The sequence below is a fragment of the Phyllobates terribilis genome, unplaced genomic scaffold (genome assembly GCF_046119375.1).
Source record: "Phyllobates terribilis strain yellow unplaced genomic scaffold, ASM4611937v1 Scaffold_1__5_contigs__length_1240528914, whole genome shotgun sequence".
In the NCBI taxonomy this organism is placed as follows: domain Eukaryota; kingdom Metazoa; phylum Chordata; class Amphibia; order Anura; family Dendrobatidae; genus Phyllobates; species Phyllobates terribilis.
The window spans coordinates 922,344,248-922,367,164 of NW_027362761.1; the positions used below are offsets into that span (position 1 = coordinate 922,344,248).

General features: G+C 42.4%; 1 protein-coding gene across 1 annotated transcript in view; it reads right to left on the minus strand.

Moving 5' to 3' along the window:
* Positions 1 to 22,917, minus strand: part of SCLT1 (sodium channel and clathrin linker 1) — a 207,205-nt gene that overhangs the window by 140,736 nt on the left and 43,552 nt on the right. Inside the window, exons 8-10 of the mRNA XM_073641640.1 lie at positions 12,054 to 12,189; positions 10,748 to 10,870; positions 8,569 to 8,634 (exon numbers count right to left, since the gene is read on the minus strand). Coding sequence (XP_073497741.1) covers positions 8,569 to 8,634; positions 10,748 to 10,870; positions 12,054 to 12,189 — 325 coding nt within the window. The remainder of the gene's footprint in view (positions 1 to 8,568; positions 8,635 to 10,747; positions 10,871 to 12,053; positions 12,190 to 22,917) is intronic.

Consider the following 22,917-nt stretch of genomic DNA (forward strand, 5'->3'; position numbering starts at 1 on the left):
TCAGGCTTTTTTATGATTCTTTTTCAACAATGGTGTTCGCCTTGGTCGTCTCCCATGAAGTCCACTTTGGATTAAACAATGACGGATGGTGTGATCTGACACTGATGTTCCTTGAGCTTGAAGTTCACCTTTAATCGCTTTAGAGGTTTTCCTGGGCTCTTTTGTTACCATTCGTATCATCCGTCTCTTTGATTTGTCATCAATTTTCCTCCTGCGGCCATGTCCAGGGAGGTTGGCTACAGTCCCATGGATCTTAAATTTCTGAATAATATGTGCAACTGTAGTCACAGGAATATTAAGCTGCTTGGAGATTGTCTTATAACCTTTACCTTTAACATGCTTGTCTATAATTTTCTTTCTAATCTCCGGAGACAATTCTTTCCTTTGCTTCCTCTGGTCCATGTTGAGTGTGGTACACACCATGTCATCAAAAAGCACAGTGAGTATCTGTAGCCCTATATACACGCCCACTGACTGATTACAAGATTGTAGACACCTGTGATGCTAATTAGTGGACACAACTTGATTTAATATGTCCCTTTTGTCATATTATTTTCAGGGGTACCATTATTTCTGTCCAGGCCTATTTCATGAGTTTAATTGTTTAAAAAATTATGTGGAAGCAGGGTTGAAAAGCAATGTCTGACTTTCATTTGTTCATTTTCATAGATTTTTAATTTATTATCACTTTTGTCAGATTCAAGTTATTTCTGTGACCATTGTGGGTTTTTCTTTCATTAAACGAGGGGTACCAACAATTTTGACCACGTGTGTATATAGGGTGTTATGTGGGATATCATACTGTATATAGGGGGTTAAGTGGGGAATCAATGTATATAGGCGGCTATGTGGAGGTACACACTATATATAGGGAGCTCAGTATATATAGGGAGCTATGTGAGGGCTCATACTCTATATAGGGGGCTGTGTGTGGGCTCATACGGTTTATAGGGGGATGTCAGCATACATAATTCTGCTAAATATTAAGTGAAACAATTAATATTAATATAAAATAATAATTATAATTAATACGGCGGATTGCAAAAGTATGCATCCCCCCTGGCATTTTGCATGTTTCCAAGTCGCTTTGGATAAGTTTGGATAAAATGAGCTTTCTACATCTTGCCACTGGGATTTTTGCCCATTCCTCAACGCAAAACTACTCCAGCTCCTTCAAGTTAGATGGTTTCCTCTGGTGAACAGCAATCTTCAAGTCTGACCAAAGATTCTCAATTGGATTAAGGTCTGGGCTTTGACTAGACCACTCTAAAACATTTACACATTTCCCTTTAAACCACTCGAGTGCTGCTTTAGTATGCTTTGGGTCATTGTCTTATTGGAAGGTGAACCTCTGTCCCAGTCTCAAATCACTGACAGACTGAAACAGGCTTTGCTCAAGAACATCCCTGTATTTCGAACCATCCATCTTCCCTTCGACTTGGACCATTTTCCCTGTCCTTGCTGCTGAAAAACATCCCCAAAGCATGAAGCTGCTACCACTATGTTTTACTGTAGGGATGGTGTTCTTGGGGTGATGAGGTGTGTTGGTTTGGCATCAGACATAGCATTTACCTTGGTGGCCAAAGTTTTCAATTTTGGTCTCATCTGACCACATCACCTTCCTCCATACATTTGGGAGTTTCCAACATGTCCTTTGGCAAACAAAAAATGAGTCTCACAAATTTTGTAAGTAAAGGCTTTTTATCAGCCTACTCTTCCATAAAGGCCACCTGTATGGAGTGTACAGCTCCTTCAGGGTTACCTTTGATCTCTGTGCTGTCTCTCTGATTGATGCTCTCCTTGCCCGGGTTGAGAGTTTTGGTGACCGGCCCTCTCTTGGCAGGTTTGTTGTGGTACCATCTTCTTTCCATTTGATGATAATGGATTTGATTGTGCTCCGGGGGATCATCAGGAATTGGGACATTTTTTTTCTTGTTTATAACCTAACCCTGACTTGTTCTTCTCAACAACTTTGTCCCTGACTTGTTTGGAAATCTCATTGGTCTTCATGGTGTTTGGCTAGTGGTGCCTTTTGTTTAAAGGTGTTGCAGCTTCTGTGGCCTTTCAGAAAAGGTGTGCATATACTGACAGACCATGTAACACTTAGTGCTCTTTCACACATCAGTGTGTCATGTACGTGTGGTGATAGTTTCAAATGAATTGGTCTGCGCACATGTCAGGGTGTTTCCACGGACCGTGTGTCCGTGTGATCCACACGTAGACATGTCAGTTTTGGCTGGCAGCACGGATCACACTGACCTATTCAAGTCAAGTCAAGGAGCCGAGGAGAATGACTCCTGCAGCCAGCGAGCCCTGGAGCTGTGCTCAGCGAGCGGTTTCCTGTCACTCACTGAGCGCAGCGGAGGTCCGGGTGTGAAAGAGCCCTTAGATTGTACACAGGTGGACTTTCTTTCTCTAAGCACGTGACTTATGAAGGTAATTACTTGCACCAGACATTTTTAAGTGCTTCATAGCAAAAGGGGTGAATACATATGCACATGACAATTTTTAGTTATTTGATCCTATAAATGTAATTTATGCCTATATTTTTTTCACTGACGTGCTGATGCATCACACACAAATCGGATTACAAAAATATTTAAACACAGAGGTGTAATGTAACAAAACAGGTAAAAATCCAAGGGAGCTTTTGTAAGCCACAGTATGTACGTTAGTATTAATATTGAGCAGAATTAATTTCAGCCTATAGGTTTGGCCTCTACAACAGTCACAGTCTCTCATGTGGCCCCTCGGGAAAATTAATTGCCCCCTGGTCTATGCTGTTGTTCACATATCCGTGCTTTTGCAGGCTGTGTGTCCATACAAAAATCATGGTGACAAGTCTGTTTTTACCAGCATTACTAATGAAAATTACCATACAAATCTATGGGTCAGTGAAAATCACGGACGGCATACGGATGGCATCAGTGTTCAGTCCATGTGTTTTCCATGATTAACATTGTAAAGGATAGGGAAGTATTGTAATTCATTTATCTGTAAGCTAACATTTCTGATGAAACACTGATGGTAAAAACTGACACATGGACCAAACACTGATGAATATCTGATGAAAAACAATGATACCATTTTTCTTTTTATGCATATGTGAACAAAATACGGCCTTACATACACATTCGGGCAAATCTTTGCACAATAATTTCTACTGAAAGATCATTGAACTAAAAGAATTCAATGAGGCTCATCCATCTTTCTCCAGCAATGATAGGAAGCATGTAGTGAATGTCATTATTAAATTGTATGAAGTTTGAGAAAGAGAGAAAAGAGGAGTCACAAGTCACCAAAGTATCAACTAGTTATTCCAGTCCTAGAAAGTGAGGCTAGGACATAAAATACTATCACTTTGCTAAAAGGTCTTGCGTTACCTCTCCCAAAATGGGGTCTAGCACCTGCCTACGATTCCATAAAAAACCAGGATGCATATGAGAGGAACCTTGGGGAGCTCCAGCAATCCTGGACTTGTCCTGTCACTACCTCAGACATGAAAATACAAACCTTATGCAGCCTCACCCCCATATGTAGTAATCCATGAAGACTTCTTTTATATGGACTAAGCACATGAATCATTAATACCTGGATGGCTGATATTTTTATTCTAAACAGATAAAGTGAATAAAGCCAGAAAAACACGATGGGCATGGAAGGAGTTCTATTCTTTTATCTACCGTTCATACGTTACACAGGACACTGTGCGCTCCCTACTAGGCTCCGTCTGATGTGATTTCATAGTGCAGGGCCTCGGAAAGGCTGATTTTCTCTTCCCATTTATCCTACACTAGTATGACACCCACAGATGACTAAACATTTACGATTCCCTTTCTAGCATTTGTTGCTGCTCAGTAGCTGATCGTGTATTCTGATCTCGGCGGTGGATTATGAGTCAATGTCCTGCATGTTCTCACAACGCCCAGTGACCACATAACACATGCAGGAGATGAATCAGGACTGAAACTTGTATACTACATTAGAAATGGATTTTTAGCAAACCGAAGGCTGATTTCATGGTGTCACTCACACGATTGTCTGGCCTGTGACAACAACACTTCTAAATGATGGCCACAAATGAATCATCTTTTAAAAAAGAAACTTTTAACATGTGGTTTACTCTCCCGATAATATTGGAAATGATGACATGACCATGTCAAACTTGGTGGAGTATTGACTGATGTAGATTGTGGTTCTCCTAATGAAGAGGTTGATTCAAGCGCGTTGAGAATAAACCGCATGATCTAATCCCTCCTCACGTCTTCCATATTTCTTGAATCTAGCACAGCAGCGCACACAACTATTCCTATCCTCCACCAATTGGTCTACACGATTTCCCGACCTGAGGGTACTGCAGCAGCGGTCACACCTTGATTCCTCAGCTGTAGGTTAAACAACCCCAAAAGGTGAGCAATTCCTTTAACTCTCATCTAGACCAATTTCTCCACTATTACGCTTGGTGTCTCCCCCTCTTTCTAATGACCATGTCCCAAGTGGAATCAAGAACCCCTAGAAAATATGTTTTTGTTGGTAATGACTCTACTCTGGCCAAGAGAAATACTACAGCAGATAACACCTAAAATACTACCAATACAGCTAATAAGGATAAATGTATGCACCATATATTTAAGATATTATAGTTTGAGGGCAGTGATTGGCTGCAGCGGTCATGTTACTGCAGCCAGCAAAATAGAATAGAAGATAGGTGGGAGCATAAAAGACTTGAGTTAAAGGGGTGGTCCGAAGGCCAAATAAATTTTCATCTAAATCACTATCTATTTAGTGACGTAATCACATTAAAAAATCCCCTACCGTTTCCCTTACTACACTATCTAACTGTTACTGTATTTTTCCCCTATTTCCTGCATGATGACGCTTTGTTTGAGAATCCCAGTGCATGCTGGGATGCTCAAAAGAAGCAACATCAGAGGGCAGAAGCTGCGGTCAATGCTGCAGCCTCTGCTCCCTCCCTGAAAAGAAGCATCATCATCACTCTCGTTTCAGGGGCTGGGATAGTCTCTGATCTGTCCCAGAGCGCTGTGCACAATGACAGCGCGCACTCTGTGATGCCGGCGCAGATCAGTTGTAACGAGCCGGCAACACAGAAGAGAGTGCACCAGAGCGTGGTGTCCGAATACAGACGGCATGAAGAGAACAATTCTCTGCACGCCAGGTACCCTTACACTGTTTTCTGACAGTGCACTCTCCTCTGTGTTGCCGGCTCGTTACTACTGATCTGAGATCAAATGAAAATTTCTTTGGCCTTCGGACCACCCCTTTAACGGCTACTGTGGAGATACACAATAATGAATGAATAATTGGATTACAGTCAGAAATTGATTCCTGCAAAGTACATGTGACCACCTATGGGGGGCTACACCTTGATGAACATTTCAGAAGTAGGAGTCAAGTTGGGTGCTGCAGATCTAAGATCACACGACTCGATTTCTAATAATGATTTAATTTAAAGACAATATATTCAAGCAAATTTGTTACAGATTATGTTCTGTAAGTCTCTTCTGAGGCTGAGAATCGTGGACATATTTGCATGGATTGATGCTTGGTGTGATTTCGAAAATCATTACTAGATGGTAGGTAGCATAATATAAAAACACAGGTATGTATGTATGGTCCATACAAACCTATAAAAATGTATACAGACTTGGCAGCATATATAAAACAGGTTCAGAAATATTCTGGCCAGTTTATTTGCAAATGTACATTGGGTATAAGGTATCTGTACCATATGTGCTATTGGGGTCAAAGTAGAATAAAAGGAAAATAATATACAATGCTCAAAAAAATGTAACTCCTTTAAGACGCAGCCAAATTTAATTTTTCATTTTTTCCTTCCCCTTTTAAAGGGGCCATAACATTTTTTTTGTCAACATAGCCATACAAGCTTGTTTTTTCAGGACGAGTTGAAACTGTAAAATACACCATTTATTTTACCTTATTTTTCCCCTTATTAAATGGGGAAAAAATTCCAATTGCGGTGAAATCGTGAAAATAAAAACGCAATCTCACCATTGGTTTTTAAGATTTTCTGTTTACAGCTTTAATTGTGCAGAAACACTTGACAACATGATTCTTCAGGTCAGTACGATTACGGCGATACCAAAAGTGTAGAATTTTTACTATTTTAGTGACTGGAAGAAACTTTCTCATTCATTTTTTTTATTCCCTGAACCAGAATACGGTTAATGTGTTAATATGCTCACCGAAGAGGAGTGGAACAGCGCTGGATACGGGAGACGACGGGGATCGGTGAGAAAAATAACAAATCTATACTAAAATACACTACCGTTTACACTGTTAGGGAATAAGAATAATAACGGAAGGGCTTCTTTAAAGAGAATTTTTTTAAAAAAAATTAAAAAATTGGTGTGTGTCGCCATTTGCCAGAACTTTACTTTTGGCATCTGACAGGGGCTTGCTTTTTTGTGTGATGACGTGACATTTATTACTATTATTGACACCATTTTGAGGTACGTACTACATTTTGATCGCATTTTATTTACTGGAAGGAGCAGCAATAAAAAAAAAACTGTCAATTTTGCCATTTGGATTTTTTCCTTTATGACATTTACCGTACGGGTTAAACAATTTTATATTTTGATAGGCCACATTTTTACAGACAAGGTAATACCAAATATGTATTCGGTTTTATTTTTTAGATTTCTTTATATTTAACTGAGGAAAATGGGGGTATTCAAATTATTACTATTTTTGTTTTTTCAGTCCCCACAGGGAACTTGAGCCTACACAGTATTGTAGTAGTGAAAATCTCAGTATCCTATGAATGCCAGCTTGTGGCTGGACTCCACAGGAAAATGAACATGGCAGGCCCCTAAACTGCCTTAGCAACCCAAATGCAGACTGCTATTGTATCGTGGTGGCTCCAATAGATGCCTGAAAGGACACTCAGACAGGTTCGCTTAAAGGGAATCTGTCAGGTTTTTGCTATGTAATCTGAGGACAGTTTGAGGTAGGGGTTAAAACACAGATTTCAAAGATGTGTCACATGTCAAGCAGTGTGCTGTTGTTTACTTATTCTGAAGGTTTTATTACCTTGTGATTATCAATGTTTGGACTACAGCAGCACATGCATGCTAGTCCAACTCCTCCCTTATGTGATAAGCAGCTCACTGTCTATAGACTATGTACATAGAGACCCTGGTGTGGGTGAGGTTAGCCTTCTCAGCTCTGCTGTATTGCACTGCATCAAGTAAACTGAGAGATACATTGTTGGATTCAGGGTCGACATCATTCTGCTCTCTGATGAGGAAGAAAAACATGCTGACAGAGTCCCTTTAAATGCCACTATCAGTGATTAACAGTGACATTTAAATAGTTAACAGAAGCGACTGGAGCAAGTGCAGATTGCTGCTGTGATAGGTAAATGCCGTCTATATAACACATCTGTTCTGTGTGGGACAGGCTCAGCTTTTGAGCCCGCTCCACAACATATACAGTATATCCGTAATGGAGAATTATAGGGTTAAGGGAACACTTCAGAATCACAGCATAACCCAAAATCAATTACATTTCAGGGATATCAGTCTGTCCAGTTAGGAAGCGTACGAGACTGAATCAAATTTACCTGCTATAGTGCGAATTAACGCAACATCAGGCTCACTTTAGAGGCAACAGCAAGACAATCCCCAAAAAGGGAACGCTTTTCCAGGTGGTGGCCACAAATACTCTGGAGTGGCTGGAGTGTTTTTTTTTTTTTACACAGACCACTGATCATTTTATCATCATCTTGTTTTCAACAAATTATGCAATTTATACCAATAAAGATTTCCAAGTTGAATCTTTTGCTCATTGAGATCTGATGAGTGATTTAAGGGTTTCCTTCATTTTTTTGAGCAGCGTGTGTGCATGTATGTATATATGTGTGTATAGGCGTCCTATGAGTGTGTGTCTGTTTGCCTATGCTTGTATGTGTGCATGTGTGTTTGAGTTTGTGTGTGTTTGTAAAATATTTAGATTTGAGAGTCCTCAGTGGTTGATACCTTTTTAATGGCTAACTGAGAAGATGGTAACAAGTTGCAAGTTTTCAAGACTTCACAGGCCTCTTCATCAGGCTGGTATAATTGTGTTATATTAGCCTGATGAAGAGGCCTGAGTAGCCTCGAAAGCTTGCAACCTGTTACCATCTTTTCAGTTAGCCATTAAAAGGTATCAACCACTGAGGACTCTCAAATCTAAATATTTTTCTATCTACTGGCTAACACGGTACAAGAATATATATTTTCCCTGTGTGTGTTTGTACAATTACAAGGCCCACAGAAACGTAACTTGCTATCCTTTATTCTTTATGGCACTATGCATTGGTCATTTAAATACACACAGATAAAAAGTATATTTAGTGTAAAATGGACTGAAGCGGTGATTTTAACACACCATTAGCCTTACCTTATGAGGAGTCTGTAATAGGCCCTTAAATATGCACCGTTCATACTTCAGTAACGTCACTGAAGGTTTCGCACTGCTCGCTCACCCTTTCCATTACATTTCACACATCACGGTCAATACTGTCTTTATGGTTATTTCACCTACCTGTTCTACCTTTACATGTGCACCATGAAGTTGTTTGGTTAGCTGCTGAAGATTTGCTAGCTCTTCCTAAGAAATAAATTAAGACATGCCCCATTACTAATCTTGGAGTTGTTATAGTGTAATGCAAACTGTATTTTCAGAATAAATTAACATAAAAGGAAAAAACTGCACAAGCTGATTCCAAGGTCAAACAGATTGCAAACCTAAGACACAGATGTGCCTCTGAATGGCTACACAGGGTATGAAGACTATGGTAGCACTATTCCAGTAATCGCAAGTCACATAAGTGTTCCTAACCCTGACCACAGACGAGCCACCTGGTCAATACAAGAAACATCTGATCATATTAAACACATGTACAAACAAGTGCAGGAGGAGAACCTGTAGGGCTAGAGTCACATCACCGTATTCTCTCTCATCTGACAGAATTATGCTAATCATACTCTGATCAGAGTGTAATCAGAGTGTAATCAGAGTGCGATCAGAGTGCAATCAGAGTGCAATCAGAGTGCAATCAGAGTGCAATCAGAGTGCAATCAGAGTGCAATCAGAGTGCAATCAGAGTGCGATCAGAGTGCGATCAGAGTGCGATCAGAGTGCGATCAGAGTGCGATCAGAGTGCGATCAGAGTGTGATCCAATTCTCTCGGATGAGAAGAATTCCTCTGACTCATTGACTTGCATGGCTGCGTGCTATCCAAATATCAGATGCAAATCGAGCATGCTGTGATTTTTTTCCTCGGCGAGACTCTGTCAGAGGAAAAAAATTGGACATGTGCACGGCCCCATAGAATAACATTGGTCCGAATGTGATCTGATGTTTTGTTCGATCACACTCGAACCGAAAATACGGTCGCTTGCACCTGCCATAATACTTCTATACGAGTAAGTGCCATAAAATCATGTGCTCAACACAATTGGTAAAAATGAAGTGGACAACCTCTTTAACATTGTTTTCCTGCTTCCTGCTAGCAAGTTACGGCACTTGCACATGGACATTATTGCAACCCTCCAGCCTTCACATAGAACTCCGCTAGTGAAACAGGTATTCTTATCTCACACATTCACGGCAAGTCCCCATAATATGCCATAAATGTCAGATAGGAGCAGATTCCAGCTGTATTCTTTTCCACGCCAGATGATGAGGCTAGTAGCCCCTTCATTGGGAGGGATGGAGGGACCTCTATTCCAGAGATAGGGGAGGGTGTTGGACACATTTGTGGCATATCCTGTGGATATACTAGAAATGTCTGAGATGGAAATACTTATTTGGCTTGCTATTATTTAAAGTGCACCTATTTTCTGCAATGGGTAGCCATTCCTGATCAAAATATTGGCTTCATTCCATATCTGTGGCTACAACTGCAATCCACTCAAGAACCATCCAAATTGCTCAGCAGGGGCGTCATAAAGATACTTTCAGACGGCACTTTAGCCAAACTGTTTAAAAATATGTAATTGTATCCAGTATTAGGGATCTTATACTCATGGCCTAAAATTTAAAGGGGCCATCCACTGCTTGGACAACCCCTTCTCAATTGCTACATTCTCCCTTATAAAATAAAAGCAGGTTATACTCACATCTGGTGATGGCGCTGTTCCAGTTGTTATGTTGCACGAGCACTGCAGCCAATCAGCAGCCAGTTGACTCTCACTTTTTACAAACAAAACATACACCCAGATGCAGATGCTCTGACTTGCTCCGAATGTCAGTTCCCTCTGAAGGAAGAGAAAGTCAAGTGGCTACTGATTAGCTGCAGGGCTCACATGACATAACAAGGTCATGCAAGCCCTGGGAGAGCCAGTGCTGTCATTGCTGGAATAGCGTCAGCATCGGATCTGAGCATGGGTTGTTTCTTTTTATAAGGGGGGAATATAGCAATTGTGAAAGTATTGTCTGAGTTCCACTGTGGTTATTGATAGCAACATCTAAAGGATTAAACGGCCATAATCAGTGTTAAGACTGAGCGTGGCCAATAGAGCAGGATGTCAGCTACAGTATACATCTGTTTGGGCATACCTCTTTTCTCTTCACTTTACTATACAGCTGATACTGCATTTTCACTCATCGGGTGTTTGGGGGGCGCTATTCTCTTATTTAGCAGGTCAGCAAAAATATGTATTAGTGGTCATTAAGGGGATAAATTGTGAATAATGCTCCAGCCTGTGCAGCAGATTACCGTCTGCTTCTGTCTCTCTGCCACATGTATGTGTGCATCAGTCATATGTTTCTGGTACACGACTTGCAAGCGATCCATTTCCTGTGCGACTGTCTGCCACAGCTGTAATGCACTGTCCCTTTCCTAGAAAAAGAAAGCCAATAGTAAGGTTTAACTTGAATGTAGGGATTATGACGAACATGGATACACAGAGAGAGAGAGAGACATTTATGTGTGTGTTTATTATATATGTATATGATGTATATTATATAAAAACATTATAGGAAATCTGTCAGCAGCTTGTTGATTTATAATTTGAGAACAGCATGAGGTAGGAGTTAAAACACAGATTTCAATGATGTGTCACAGGTCAAGATGTGTGCTGTTGCTCACCTACACTGAAGGTATTATCATCTGGTGATTATTATTGCCTGGACTACAACAGCACATGCATGCTAGTCCGACTCCACCCCCTCCTGTGATAAGCAGCTCACTGTCAATAGACAGTGTACTCAGAGCCTGGTGTGGGTGGTGTTAGCTTTCTCAGCTCTGCTGCATTGCTAAATCTAAAAAATCTGATTGTGTCAGAACGACTGCACCCAGTAATCTAAGTGATACATTGTTGGATTTAGCGTCTCGCGCTCTACATCATGCTATAATCAGATGAGGTAGCAAAAACCTGCTGACAGATTCCCTTTAAATATATATATTATTTATATATGCGTGTATATTATAATTATACATATTTATATACATTGTATATATCTATGACACATGCATATACATATATGCATATGTTATACATACAGTGCATGTATACATGCAGGAATAAGGGCAGAAGAACAATTTGTGGTGTATTTTCTTCATCAGTGAGCTGCAGTGATTTCTGAAACTAGACTAAAAATCTTTCATTATAATGAAGGTGAAGTAGAAGGTCCATTCCTATCAGGCAGGGGGCACTGTTGCTTCACCTATCTCACAATGTACGCACCATCCGAGGCTGATAGACCGAGCAGTATATTGCGGCACCTTGTGTACTCCAGATAGGATTTCTATTCTAACACCATATATGAAGAGCTAATTTAATAGGTCACAGATGTTTCGTGAGTTACTGTACATCTGTGTAGTTTAAGAAAGCTGTGCCAGCAGAGCTAAATAGCTCTTACCAAAGTCATAAAAGCTTTATTTCTTCATTGTTATTTTTTTTTTAAGTTTATCCTGGCACGGCTTTATGGGAAAAGGAAATACACATAGGTGTGATACCATCAGGACAGTGCACTCCTTCCATAGGAAGAGATTGCAGAATAATGAGAGCTTTCCAGCTTACTTGATTAGCAAGTTGCAATTGTTCCTGTAGGTTTTTAATGAATTCTTGCTCCGTAGAAGCTTCGCTGGCCAGAGCAGCGCTCGTAGGGAGCGATTCCAGCTGATTCTCCAGGGACTCTCTTAATTGTTGGTGAAGCCTATGAGAAATAAAGGCATTCTCCTTAGAGTTCTTCACGTGATGCCACCTCCCTTTCCCTCCTGTCACTTTACATGTAGAGTTTTGTTGCTGTCTGTGCAACTGAACCTCTAATTAACTTTCCACAGCTACAAGATCTGAAGGGGAATTACACAATGACATTATTCACATTATCAGCCGTATCCCATGTTATATGCGATGTGTATGATGGCTCTATTAGTGGAAACCTCATGTTAATGCAGTGAGTCTCAAAAGTTGGCGTCAAGGATGGTAGCAGGGAACGTGCCAATTATAAAGCACTCGGCCAAATGGGTAGAAAACATTTCTTTGTGCATTCTTGAAAACTATGAAACAGTCGACATTATGTGTAAGCTGTATACATAGAAATATGATGACGTAAAAAGAAATGAGCCGGGCAGGTGAACTGAGCCTAACAACTGGGATTGGAGATCAAAAAGGGTCCTATAATAGTCTAATAATGATCTCACTGTAACTTCGGAGACTCGACTATACATGTAACCAGCGGGCTCCTCAATCCTCGGCATTGAGACCTTGTTATCAGGATTAGTGTTGAGCAAATTTGTTCGGCATTTCAAATTTGTGTTCCATGAACATTCCTGATTTGCCACGCTGTCACGCAGATATCATCTGGAAAAGTCTCCCTGATCTCCTCCGACATGGCAAAGTCTCCCTGATCTCCTCCGACATGGCAAAGTCTCCCTGATCTCCTCCGACATGGCAAAGTCTCCCTGATCTCCTACGACATGGCAAAGTCTCCCTGATCTTCTCCGACATGGCAAAGTCTCCCTGATCTCCTCCGACATGGCAAAGTCTCCCTGATCTCCTCCGACATGGCAAAGTCTCCCTGATCTCCTCCGACATGGCAAAGTCTCCCTGATCTTCTCCGACATGGCAAAGTCTCCCTGATCTTCTCCGACATGGCAAAGTCTCCCTGATCTCCTCCGACATGGCAAAGTCTCCCTGATCTCCTCCGACATGGCAAAGTCTCCCTGATCTCCTCCGACATGGCAAAGTCTCCCTGATCTCCTCCGACATGGCAAAGTCTCCCTGATCTTCTCCGACATGGCAAAGTCTCCCTGATCTTCTCCGACATGGCAAAGTTTTCCTGATCTCCTCCGACATGGCAAAGTCTCCCTGATCTCCTCCGACATGGCAAAGTCTCCCTGATCTCCTCCGACATGGCAAAGTCTCCCTGATCTTCTCCGACATGGCAAAGTCTCCCTGATCTCCTCCGACAAGGCAAAGTCTCCCTGATCTCCTCCGGCATGGCAAAGTCTTTCTGATCTCCTCCTACATGGCAAAGTCTCCCTGATCTCCTCCGACATGGCAAAGTCACCCTGATCTCCTCCGACAAGGCAAAGTCTCCCTGATCTCCTCTGACAAGGCAAAGTTTTCCTGATCTCCTCCGACATGGCAAAGTCTCCCTGATCTCCTCTGACAAGGCAAAGTTTTCCTGATCTCCTCCGACATGGCAAAGTCTCCCTGATCTTCTCCGACATGGCAAAGTCTCCCTGATCTCCTCCGACATGGCAAAGTCTCCCTGATCTCCTCCGACATGGCAAAGTCTCCCTGATCTCCTCCGACATGGCAAAGTCTCCCTGATCTCCTCTGACATGGCAAAGTCTCCCTGATCTTCTCCGACATGGCAAAGTCTCCCTGATCTTCTCCGACATGGCAAAGTCTCCCTGATCTTCTCCGACATGGCAAAGTTTTCCTGATCTCCTCCGACATGGCAAAGTCTCCCTGATCTCCTCCGACATGGCAAAGTCTCCCTGATCTCCTCCGACATGGCAAAGTCTCCCTGATCTTCTCCGACATGGCAAAGTCTCCCTGATCTCCTCCGACAAGGCAAAGTCTCCCTGATCTCCTCCGGCATGGCAAAGTCTTTCTGATCTCCTCCTACATGGCAAAGTCTCCCTGATCTCCTCCGACATGGCAAAGTCACCCTGATCTCCTCCGACAAGGCAAAGTTTTCCTGATCTCCTCCGACATGGCAAAGTCTCCCTGATCTCCTCCGACAAGGCAAAGTTTTCCTGATCTCCTCCGACATGGCAAAGTCTCCCTGATCTCCTCCGACAAGGCAAAGTTTTCCTGATCTCCTCCGACATAGCAAAGTCTTTCTGATCTCCTCCTACATGGCAAAGTCTCCCTGATCTCCTCCGACATGGAAAAGTCTCCCTTATCTCCTCCGACATGGCAAATCACCTGCTTAATGTTTTTTATTTATTTTTTTAAACATAGAAAGCTCATCTCATAAACAATAATTTAGGCTTCATTCAAACATCCATGTTGCACATATTTTCCCCACTGTAAGTATTTGATACAATGCCGATTTTGCAAGTTTTCCCACCTACAAAGAATGGAGAGGTCTGTAATTTTTAGCATAGGTACACTTCAACTGTGAGAGACAGAATCTAAAAATAAACCCCCCAAAAAAATCACATTGTATGATTTTTACATATTTAATGCAATAAAATGCAATTTAATTAAGTATTTGATCACCTACCAACAAGAAGTCTGGCTCTCACAGACCTGTTAGTTTTTCTTTAAGAAGCCCTCCTACTCTGCACTCATTACCTGTATTAAAGGGAGTTTTCTACAAAACAAAGTTTATTTTAATTACTAAATCTTTTAATAATAATAATAATAATAATAATAAGTTCCACAATTGGATGTGTTTAAAAAAATGTTCCTGTGCTGCGATAATCCAGTCCAGGCTGCGCATTATGCTCCTCTACTTGCTGTGTGCATGTCTCTTTTCTGCTAGCTTAGGGCGGCGGCGCTAGAACTTCCTGAATCTTAAAAGGAACAGTGCGCGCAGTCCTATTCTGTCCCCAGCCTATTGCTCTGAGTCACTGGGTACTTAAGGCACACCCGCCCAGTAGGAGGTGCCTGATCAACACTATCTTTCAGTGTGTTCTGTGCAACTTTGAGTTGCCAGGTCCTGTCCTGTATCTTGCCTGTTTCTGCCACACTGGGGGCTGAGTACCCAGGCCCGTTACCTGTACCTGTGACTTCTGGTCTATTTCCGCCACCCTGGGGGCTGAGTGCCCAGGCTTGTGCCTGTGTCTCGTTCCTGTCTGGACTGTGTCCTGGCCTGTTAACTGTTTGTCTCTATGTCCAATCCTTACCTTTGCCTGCAGTGTCTGTACCAGTACCTAACTCCAACTCATTGTCTCTGTACTTCTGTTTGTGAGTTCTGTGTCCACTCACTACTTCATAGCAAGTACCTTGTGTGTATCTGGCTCTGCTGGTCCTGTTTCCCTGTCTGTTCCACATGAACAGAGCCCTGTCCCGCCTGGCCGCACCTGCGGCATTCCCGGCTGGCCGCACCTGCGGCTCTGCTCCGCTTCCTGTCCGCACCTGCGGCTCTGCTTCCCGTCTGCACCTGCGGCTCTGCTCTGCTCCACTTCCCGTCTGCAATTGCAGCTCTGCTCTGCTTCCAGTCTGCACCTCCGGCTCTGCTCTGCTTCCCATCCGCACCTGCGGCTCTGCTCTGCTTCCCGTCCGTACCTGCAGCTCTGCTCTGCTTCCCGTCCGCACCTGCGGCTCTGCTCTGCCCCGCTTCCCGTCTGCACTTGCAGCTCTGCTCTGCTTCCCACCCGCTCCTGCGGCTCTGCTTCCCATCAGCACCTGCGGCTCTGCTCTGCTTCCCGTCCGCACCTGTGGCTCAGCTCTGCCCTGCTTCCCGTCCGCACCTGCGACTCTGCTCTGCTTCCCGTCCGCACCTGTGGAGCTGCTCTGCCCCGCTTCCCATCCGCACCTGCGGCTCTGCTTTGCTCCGTGACCGAAGTCTGCCCTGGAGTAGCACCTGAGCCACCTCCCTCATCCCTTCTTGGTTCATGGAGTCGACTAAGCCGCCGTATGAGCCAGGGTCGGATCTGGCGAGGCCCCTAGTCACGCCCCTCCAGGCACTACTTGATTCCTGGCCCAGTGGGTCCACAAACTACGCTCAAGCCAAACAGTGCAGGCGAGAGCGTAAGACAAGGTCCCCCTGTTCACGTGTCCAAGTCCGTTCGAAGTTCACCAATGACCATCTGGATGATCCAGAGGAGGCATGGGAGAAGGTCATGTTGTTAAATGAGACAAAAATATAAATTTTTGGTATCAAATCCACTCACCGTGTTAGGAGGAAGAAGGATGAGTACAACCCCAAGAACACCGTCCCAACCATGAAGCATGGTGGGTGAAACATCAGACTTTGGGGGTGCTTTTCGGCAAAGGGCACAGTACGACTGCATCGTATTGAAAGGAGGATGGATGGGGTCATGTATCGGGAGATTTTGGCCAACAACCTCCGTCCCTCAGTAAGAGCATTGAAGATGGGTCGTGGCTGGGTCTTCCAGCATGACAATGACCCGAAACACAGAAGCAGGGCAACTAAGGAGTGGCTCATTAAGAAGCATTTCAAAGTTCTGCAGTAGCCTAGCCAGTCTCCAGACCTGAACCCAATAGAAAATCTTTGGAGGGAGCTGAAACTCAATGTTGCCCAGTTAAAACACCCGAAACCCGAAAGATCTGGAGAACATCTGTACAGTCATGGCCAAAAGTTTTGAGAATGACACCAAAATTATATTTTCACATGATCTGCTGGCCTCTGGTTTTTATTAGCGTTTGTCTGATGTTTATATCACATACAGAAATATAATTGCAATCATATTAGGAGTACCAATAGGTTATATTGACAGTTAGAATGAGTTAATGCAGCAAGTCAATATTTGCAGTGTTGCCCCTTCTTCTTCAAGACCTCTGTAATTCTCCCTGGCATGCTCTCAATCAACTTTTGGACCAAATCCTGACTGATAGCAGTCCATTCTTGCATAATCAATGCTTGCATTTTGCCAGAATTTGTTGGTTTTTGTTTGTCCACCCGTCTCTTGATGATTGACCACAAGTTCTCAATGGGATTAAGATCTGGGGAGTTTCCAGGCCATGGACCCAAAATCTCTATGTTTTGTTCCATGAGCCATTTAGTTATCACCTTTGCTTTATGGCAAGGTGCTCCATCATGCTGGAAAAGGCATTGTTGGGCACCAAACTGCTCTTGGACGGTTGGGAGAAGTTGCTCTTGGAGGACATTCTGGTACCATTCTTTATTCATGGCTGTGTTTTTAGGCAAGACTGTGAGTGAGCCGATTCCCTTGGCTGAGAAGCAACCCCACACATGAATGGTTTCAGGATGCTTTACAGTTGGCATGAGACAAGACTGGTGGTAGCGCTCACCTCTTCTTCTCCGAATAAGCTGTTTTCCAGATGTCCCAAACAATCGAAAAGGGGATTCATCAGAGAAAATGACTTTGCCCCAGTCCTCAGCAGTCCACTCCCTGTACCTTTTGCAGAATATCAGTCGGTCCCTGATGTTTTTTCTGGAGAGAAGTGGCTTCTTTGCTGCCCTCCTTGAAACCAGCCCTTACTCAAAGAGTCTCCGCCTCACAGTGTGTGCAGAAGCACTCACACCAGCCTCCTGCCATTCCTGAGCAAGCTCGGCACTGCTGGTAGTCCGATCCCGCAGCTGAAACAGTTTTAAGATACGGTCCTGGTGCTTGCTGGTCTTTCTTGGGCGCCCTGGAGCTTTTTTGACAACAATGGAAGCTCTCTCCTTGAAGTTCTTGATGATGCGATAGATTGTTGACTGAGGTGCAATCTTTGTAGCTGCGATACTCTTCCCTGTTAGGCCATTTTTGTGCAGTGCAATGATGGCTGCACGTGTTTCTTTAGAGATAACCATGGTTAACTGAAGAGAAACAATGATACCAAGAACCAGCCTCCTTTTAAAGTGTCCAGTGATGTCATTCTTACTTAATCATGACTGATTGATCGCCAGCCCTGTCCTCATCAACACCCACACCTGTGTTAATGGATCAATCACTAAAACGATGTTAGCTGCTCCTTTTAAGGCAGGACTGCAATGATGTTGAAATGTGTTTTGGGGGTTAAAGTTCATTTTCTGGGCAAATATTGACATTGCAAGTACAGTAATTGCTGTTAAGCTGATCACTCTTTGACATTCAGGAGTATATGCAAATTGCCATTACAAAAAATGAAGCAGTAAACTTTGGAAAAATGACTATTTGTCTCATTCTCAATACTTTTGGCCATGACTGTAGGGAGGAGTGGGACAAAATCCCTGCGGCAGTGTGTGCAAACTTGGTCAAGAACTACAGGAAACGTCTGACCTCTCTAATAGCAAACAAAGGTTTCTGCACCAAATACCAAGTTCTGTTTTCATATTGTATCAAATACTTATTTCATGTAATAAAATGCAACTTAATTATGCAAAAATCATTCAATGTGATTTTCTAGATTTTTTTAAGATTCTGTTTCTCACACTTGAATTGTACCTCTTCATTATTCCCTTTAAAGCTTTTGTGGATCAGGGTTGTAATTTTACTACCCAGAAACCTCCATTATTATATAGTCTACAATCTCCTAGTCTGATAAGGAAACAAGCAAATGACAATTGTTAAACACAAAAAGTTTTATGAATGTGGTGGACATAAGTTCTCGTGATGGAGATATATTAAAAAGACACACACTATTGATAATACTCTTGTGTATATAAAATATGACCATTCATTCTGACACCACATATGTAGTATATAAAATAGAACGCACTATATGCAATATGACCTATGTGAGCAGCACCACAAGAAAATGAAGGCGGATCCATGAAAATATTAGAGAATCCAGCAATTTACAGGCTGACAGCACCCAACTGTAGCCAAATATTTGTTTGCGGTCCACAGAACTGATTTAACTGGCTTCTCGTTTTCAGGTATCTAAAGAGTTAACAGACTGGTTTGGGGTGGAGATTTTCTAAATAGAAAAGTGTTTTGGAGTCTGATGTGGAATTCCTCCCGCACACAGGTTTGAGCTATCGATCAGATTTAATATTGCATTACTAATTCCCTCCTGTGTTTTTTTAATATTTATATAGTTGTGACTTTGTATTTTTTGCAATGAATTTTGTGAGTTTTATAGAATATTCGCATCATATACAGGAGGTAGAGGGGTCTGTCTATACTCAGCATAAAGGTTTTAAAGGGAATGTATATAAATGTTACATATTATTGGTTTTGAGTAAGACTGTATCGGCAGTAATGTGTTTTCTTTTCTACAATCTAACTTTGCACAGGTTATTAATGCACTGCAAATGCAATAATAAAGAACACAATTTTTTAATGGAATACTGTACCGGCGTTTTGGAGTGGAAGATGGCCATGAGTTGATGAAATTTTTCTCTTTAAAGAAGACTTGACACTTGCTCCAAAAAATGGAGTTAAACATCTTGTAAAAATCCCCAGGTTCCCTGATTCTGCCGTTTTTTTTTTGGTTTATGCTGCGTCGCTTCATTGCAGAGATATTCATATTTCATATTTGTGTCTTCTGGAGCACAGTATGTGACATCTCTGCTTATAGTCCAACTAGGGTTTTCTTCAGAGTCAGAGTCTTCTGTGGAGGAAAGGGCTGTGACTCCTCCCTCCCAGATGCTGCCAATCACAGCTCAGCAGCTGATTTAGCTGTCTAGCAGTCTCAGGGAGGGTGGGTTGAGAGCGCACACCCTCTCTTTTTTTCAGAGATCTCACATACTGCACTCTAAGCAACAAATGTGAATATCTCCGCAATGGAGTGAGGTAGTGCAAAATGGGAAAAAAAAAGCTTCAGAATCAGACGAGATCAGGGATTTATTCCAAGTATTTAACTCAAGTGACAGGTACTCTTTAAAATGAAATAAGGAGCAAATGAAGAGTCGAAATAGCCATGAGTATGTGTAAAGCACAAACACAGAAAGAAAGAAAGAAAAAACACAAAATTAAATGATAGTGAAATATGTTTCCCACTGATTCACAATGGCCAATAGCAATTCATGCATTAAAACAGGTGTCTAAAACTATTTGATTTTTTACAATGGGCCTAAGAGTTAACAGGCAGATAGTTGCTGCTAACTACCTGCCTGTTCTGCCCAGTGCAGACCACTGCTGGCTCAGAGAAGTCACAGACCGCTCTTGCTGGCAATTCTGCGGCTTCCACTGACGTCACGTTGACAGAGCAGCAGTTTCTCTTCCACTTTGCTCTGTTAAAAGGGCGTGATTGGAGACGTCATGCTGATTGACAGCAGACTCCTCCCTGCCCAACGCTGAGGAGATGGCTGTCCATCAGCATGACATCGGTAGTCAAGCCCCGTCCACAGAACAGAGCGGAAGAAGAAGAGTTGCTCTGTTGAAGTGAAGCAGTAGAATTGCTGGTAGGAGCGGTCTGTGACTGCTCTGTGCCTGCAGAGATCTGAGCTGTGCAGAACAGTTAGTTAGGAAGTACCTGCCTGTTATTTCTTAAGCCCTTACTAAAAAAATCAAATAGTCCCGGATAACCCCTTTAACATTCTTGCAATGTGGCTTTTGATCCTTGTAGTGAGTAGATCAGGAGTGTGATGCAATCACAATATTGTAGAGGATCTACTACAATGACTGGGCAACATATTATTATTATTATTAGTAATATATATAGCGCCATTGATTCCATGGAAGGGGTTACATACCAAATACAGATATCACTTACAGTAAACAAACTTACAATGTTAGAACGGTACGGAGGGAAGAGGACCCTGCCATGGGGGCTTACATTCTACAGGGGCTTACATTCTACAGGATATCCATGCCGGTTGCATGGATTTATATAGTGTGATCAAGTTGACAAGCACTTTCCAAGTGATGCTAAAAAAGCTTAGAAAGCGCTTGTCAACCCGCATGCGGAAATGTATGTGAAGAACGCTTCACATCCGCTTGTCCCTGGCAGGAAAAACGCATGTACAATCCACATGTACAATCCGCATGCGTTTTTTCTGCCAGGGAGATGCAGAAATGCTCAGGAAAAATCCAGAGCATTTCTGCATCGTGGGCACATAGCCTAAGGGTATATTCACACTAGATCTTTTTCAGTGTCGTTTTCTGCATCAAAACCTGATCTCTTAGAAGGAAAGAAGCTGCAGCAAAAAACACAGGTTTTGGTGCGTTTTTGATGTGTTTTTCAGGATCCCAAAGTTCAGCTTTGCTTCCACCACAGAAGTATGAACACAGGTCACCAATGCAAGACATATGTGAAACCATATTAACCAGAACTACAAATACAACAGTGGGGGGAGGTGAATTGTTCAGGAATAGATTATCTAAGACACTGGCAGTGCATTAAGTTTGTAGGACAATGTTTACGTTCACACTTGCCTGAGCAACTCAATGGCCGACCAATTTCACACTTTCGATGGCCACATGTATTGTTCAATCTCACACCTTGGGTAGCCAATGTTTACTTTTTTACACATCACTAATTGAATTAAACTGTACTAATCCTAACTGTTATCTCAGGTGACCAAGATAAGATGGTAAACTTGGGAAAATCACAAAAATCAATGAGGAGTTTCACATACTGCTGTAATTGCTTTTTTTTTTTTCACTAAAAACGCAGCGAAAGCTGATGGCCATGTTCACAACAGGCGTTTTTTTCACCACCCATTACTTTCAATGGGTGAAAAACGCTGAAAAAAAACACTAAAAAAAAAAAGAAAAAGGTGAAAGAAGTGACATACTCTATTGTGCAAAAAAACATGCAAAGCACAAAATACTGATGACACAATATGTGTGCATGAGATTTCTGAAATCTCAGACTTTGCTGGTACTGTAAAATGCAGCAGAAAATTTGCATAAAAAAAGGCTAAAAAAATGCCTAGTGTGAACATACCCTAATAGCAACAATTACAGTGATCCTGAGCTACATCTACTAACTCTGTCTTCCATGTGTGCTACTCGTCTAGGTATACCATATTTATAATCCAGGAAATTCTTCGTTTTAGGGTATGTTTACACATGACAAATAAAACGTAGTGGATTCTGCTGCAGATCTGCCATAAAAACAATTTGCAAGGCAAAGTATAATATTAGGAATATAATATTATGATAAATCTGACATTCACATGATTAACATGATTAAAAAGTGCCATAAAATCTGTCAACCCATTTTACAGACTAGAAGGCTAACAGGAGCTCCAAATCAAAGGGGGTATTTGCTGGGACTACAGAGAACATTATTCCTGACACCTCGGCCCCCTGAGCCAGAGCTTCAAAGTATGGGCAGATGGTTTTCTGTATCAAGCTGGACACCCCCCTTTTAGCATAAGTGGATGATAGGGATGAAAGAAAAAAAAGCTTTTAAAAGGGAACCTGTTACCAGAAAAAAAGCTATTAACCTGCAGATATGGGGTTAATCTGCAGGTTAATAGCGTTATTAACCTGCCCGGAGCCTGCACTTAGCCGAACGCTGCGGGAAGAAAATTAACTTTAATCACCCCGGCAGCGTTCCAGTATCAGTCACAGGGGTGACGTCGGTTCAGTCATCGCTCTGAGTATACAGGACTACGGATGTAACCGCGCCTCGGCCCTGACTGACAGCCGGCCCAAATGCAGAGGGAGTGTCAGTCTGAAATGGGGTAGCGGTTAGAGCCTCCGTCCTGTATACACAGAGTGATAACTGAACCGGCGCCGCCCCTGTGACTGAAACCGGAACGGCAATAAAAGTTAATTTTCTCCCTGGAGCGTTAGGCTAAGTGCAGGCGCCGGGCAACATAATAATGCTATTAACCAGCAGATTAACCTTATATCTGCAGGTTAATCGCATTTTTCATGGTGACCGGTTCCCTTTAAAAATGCAATTGCATTTT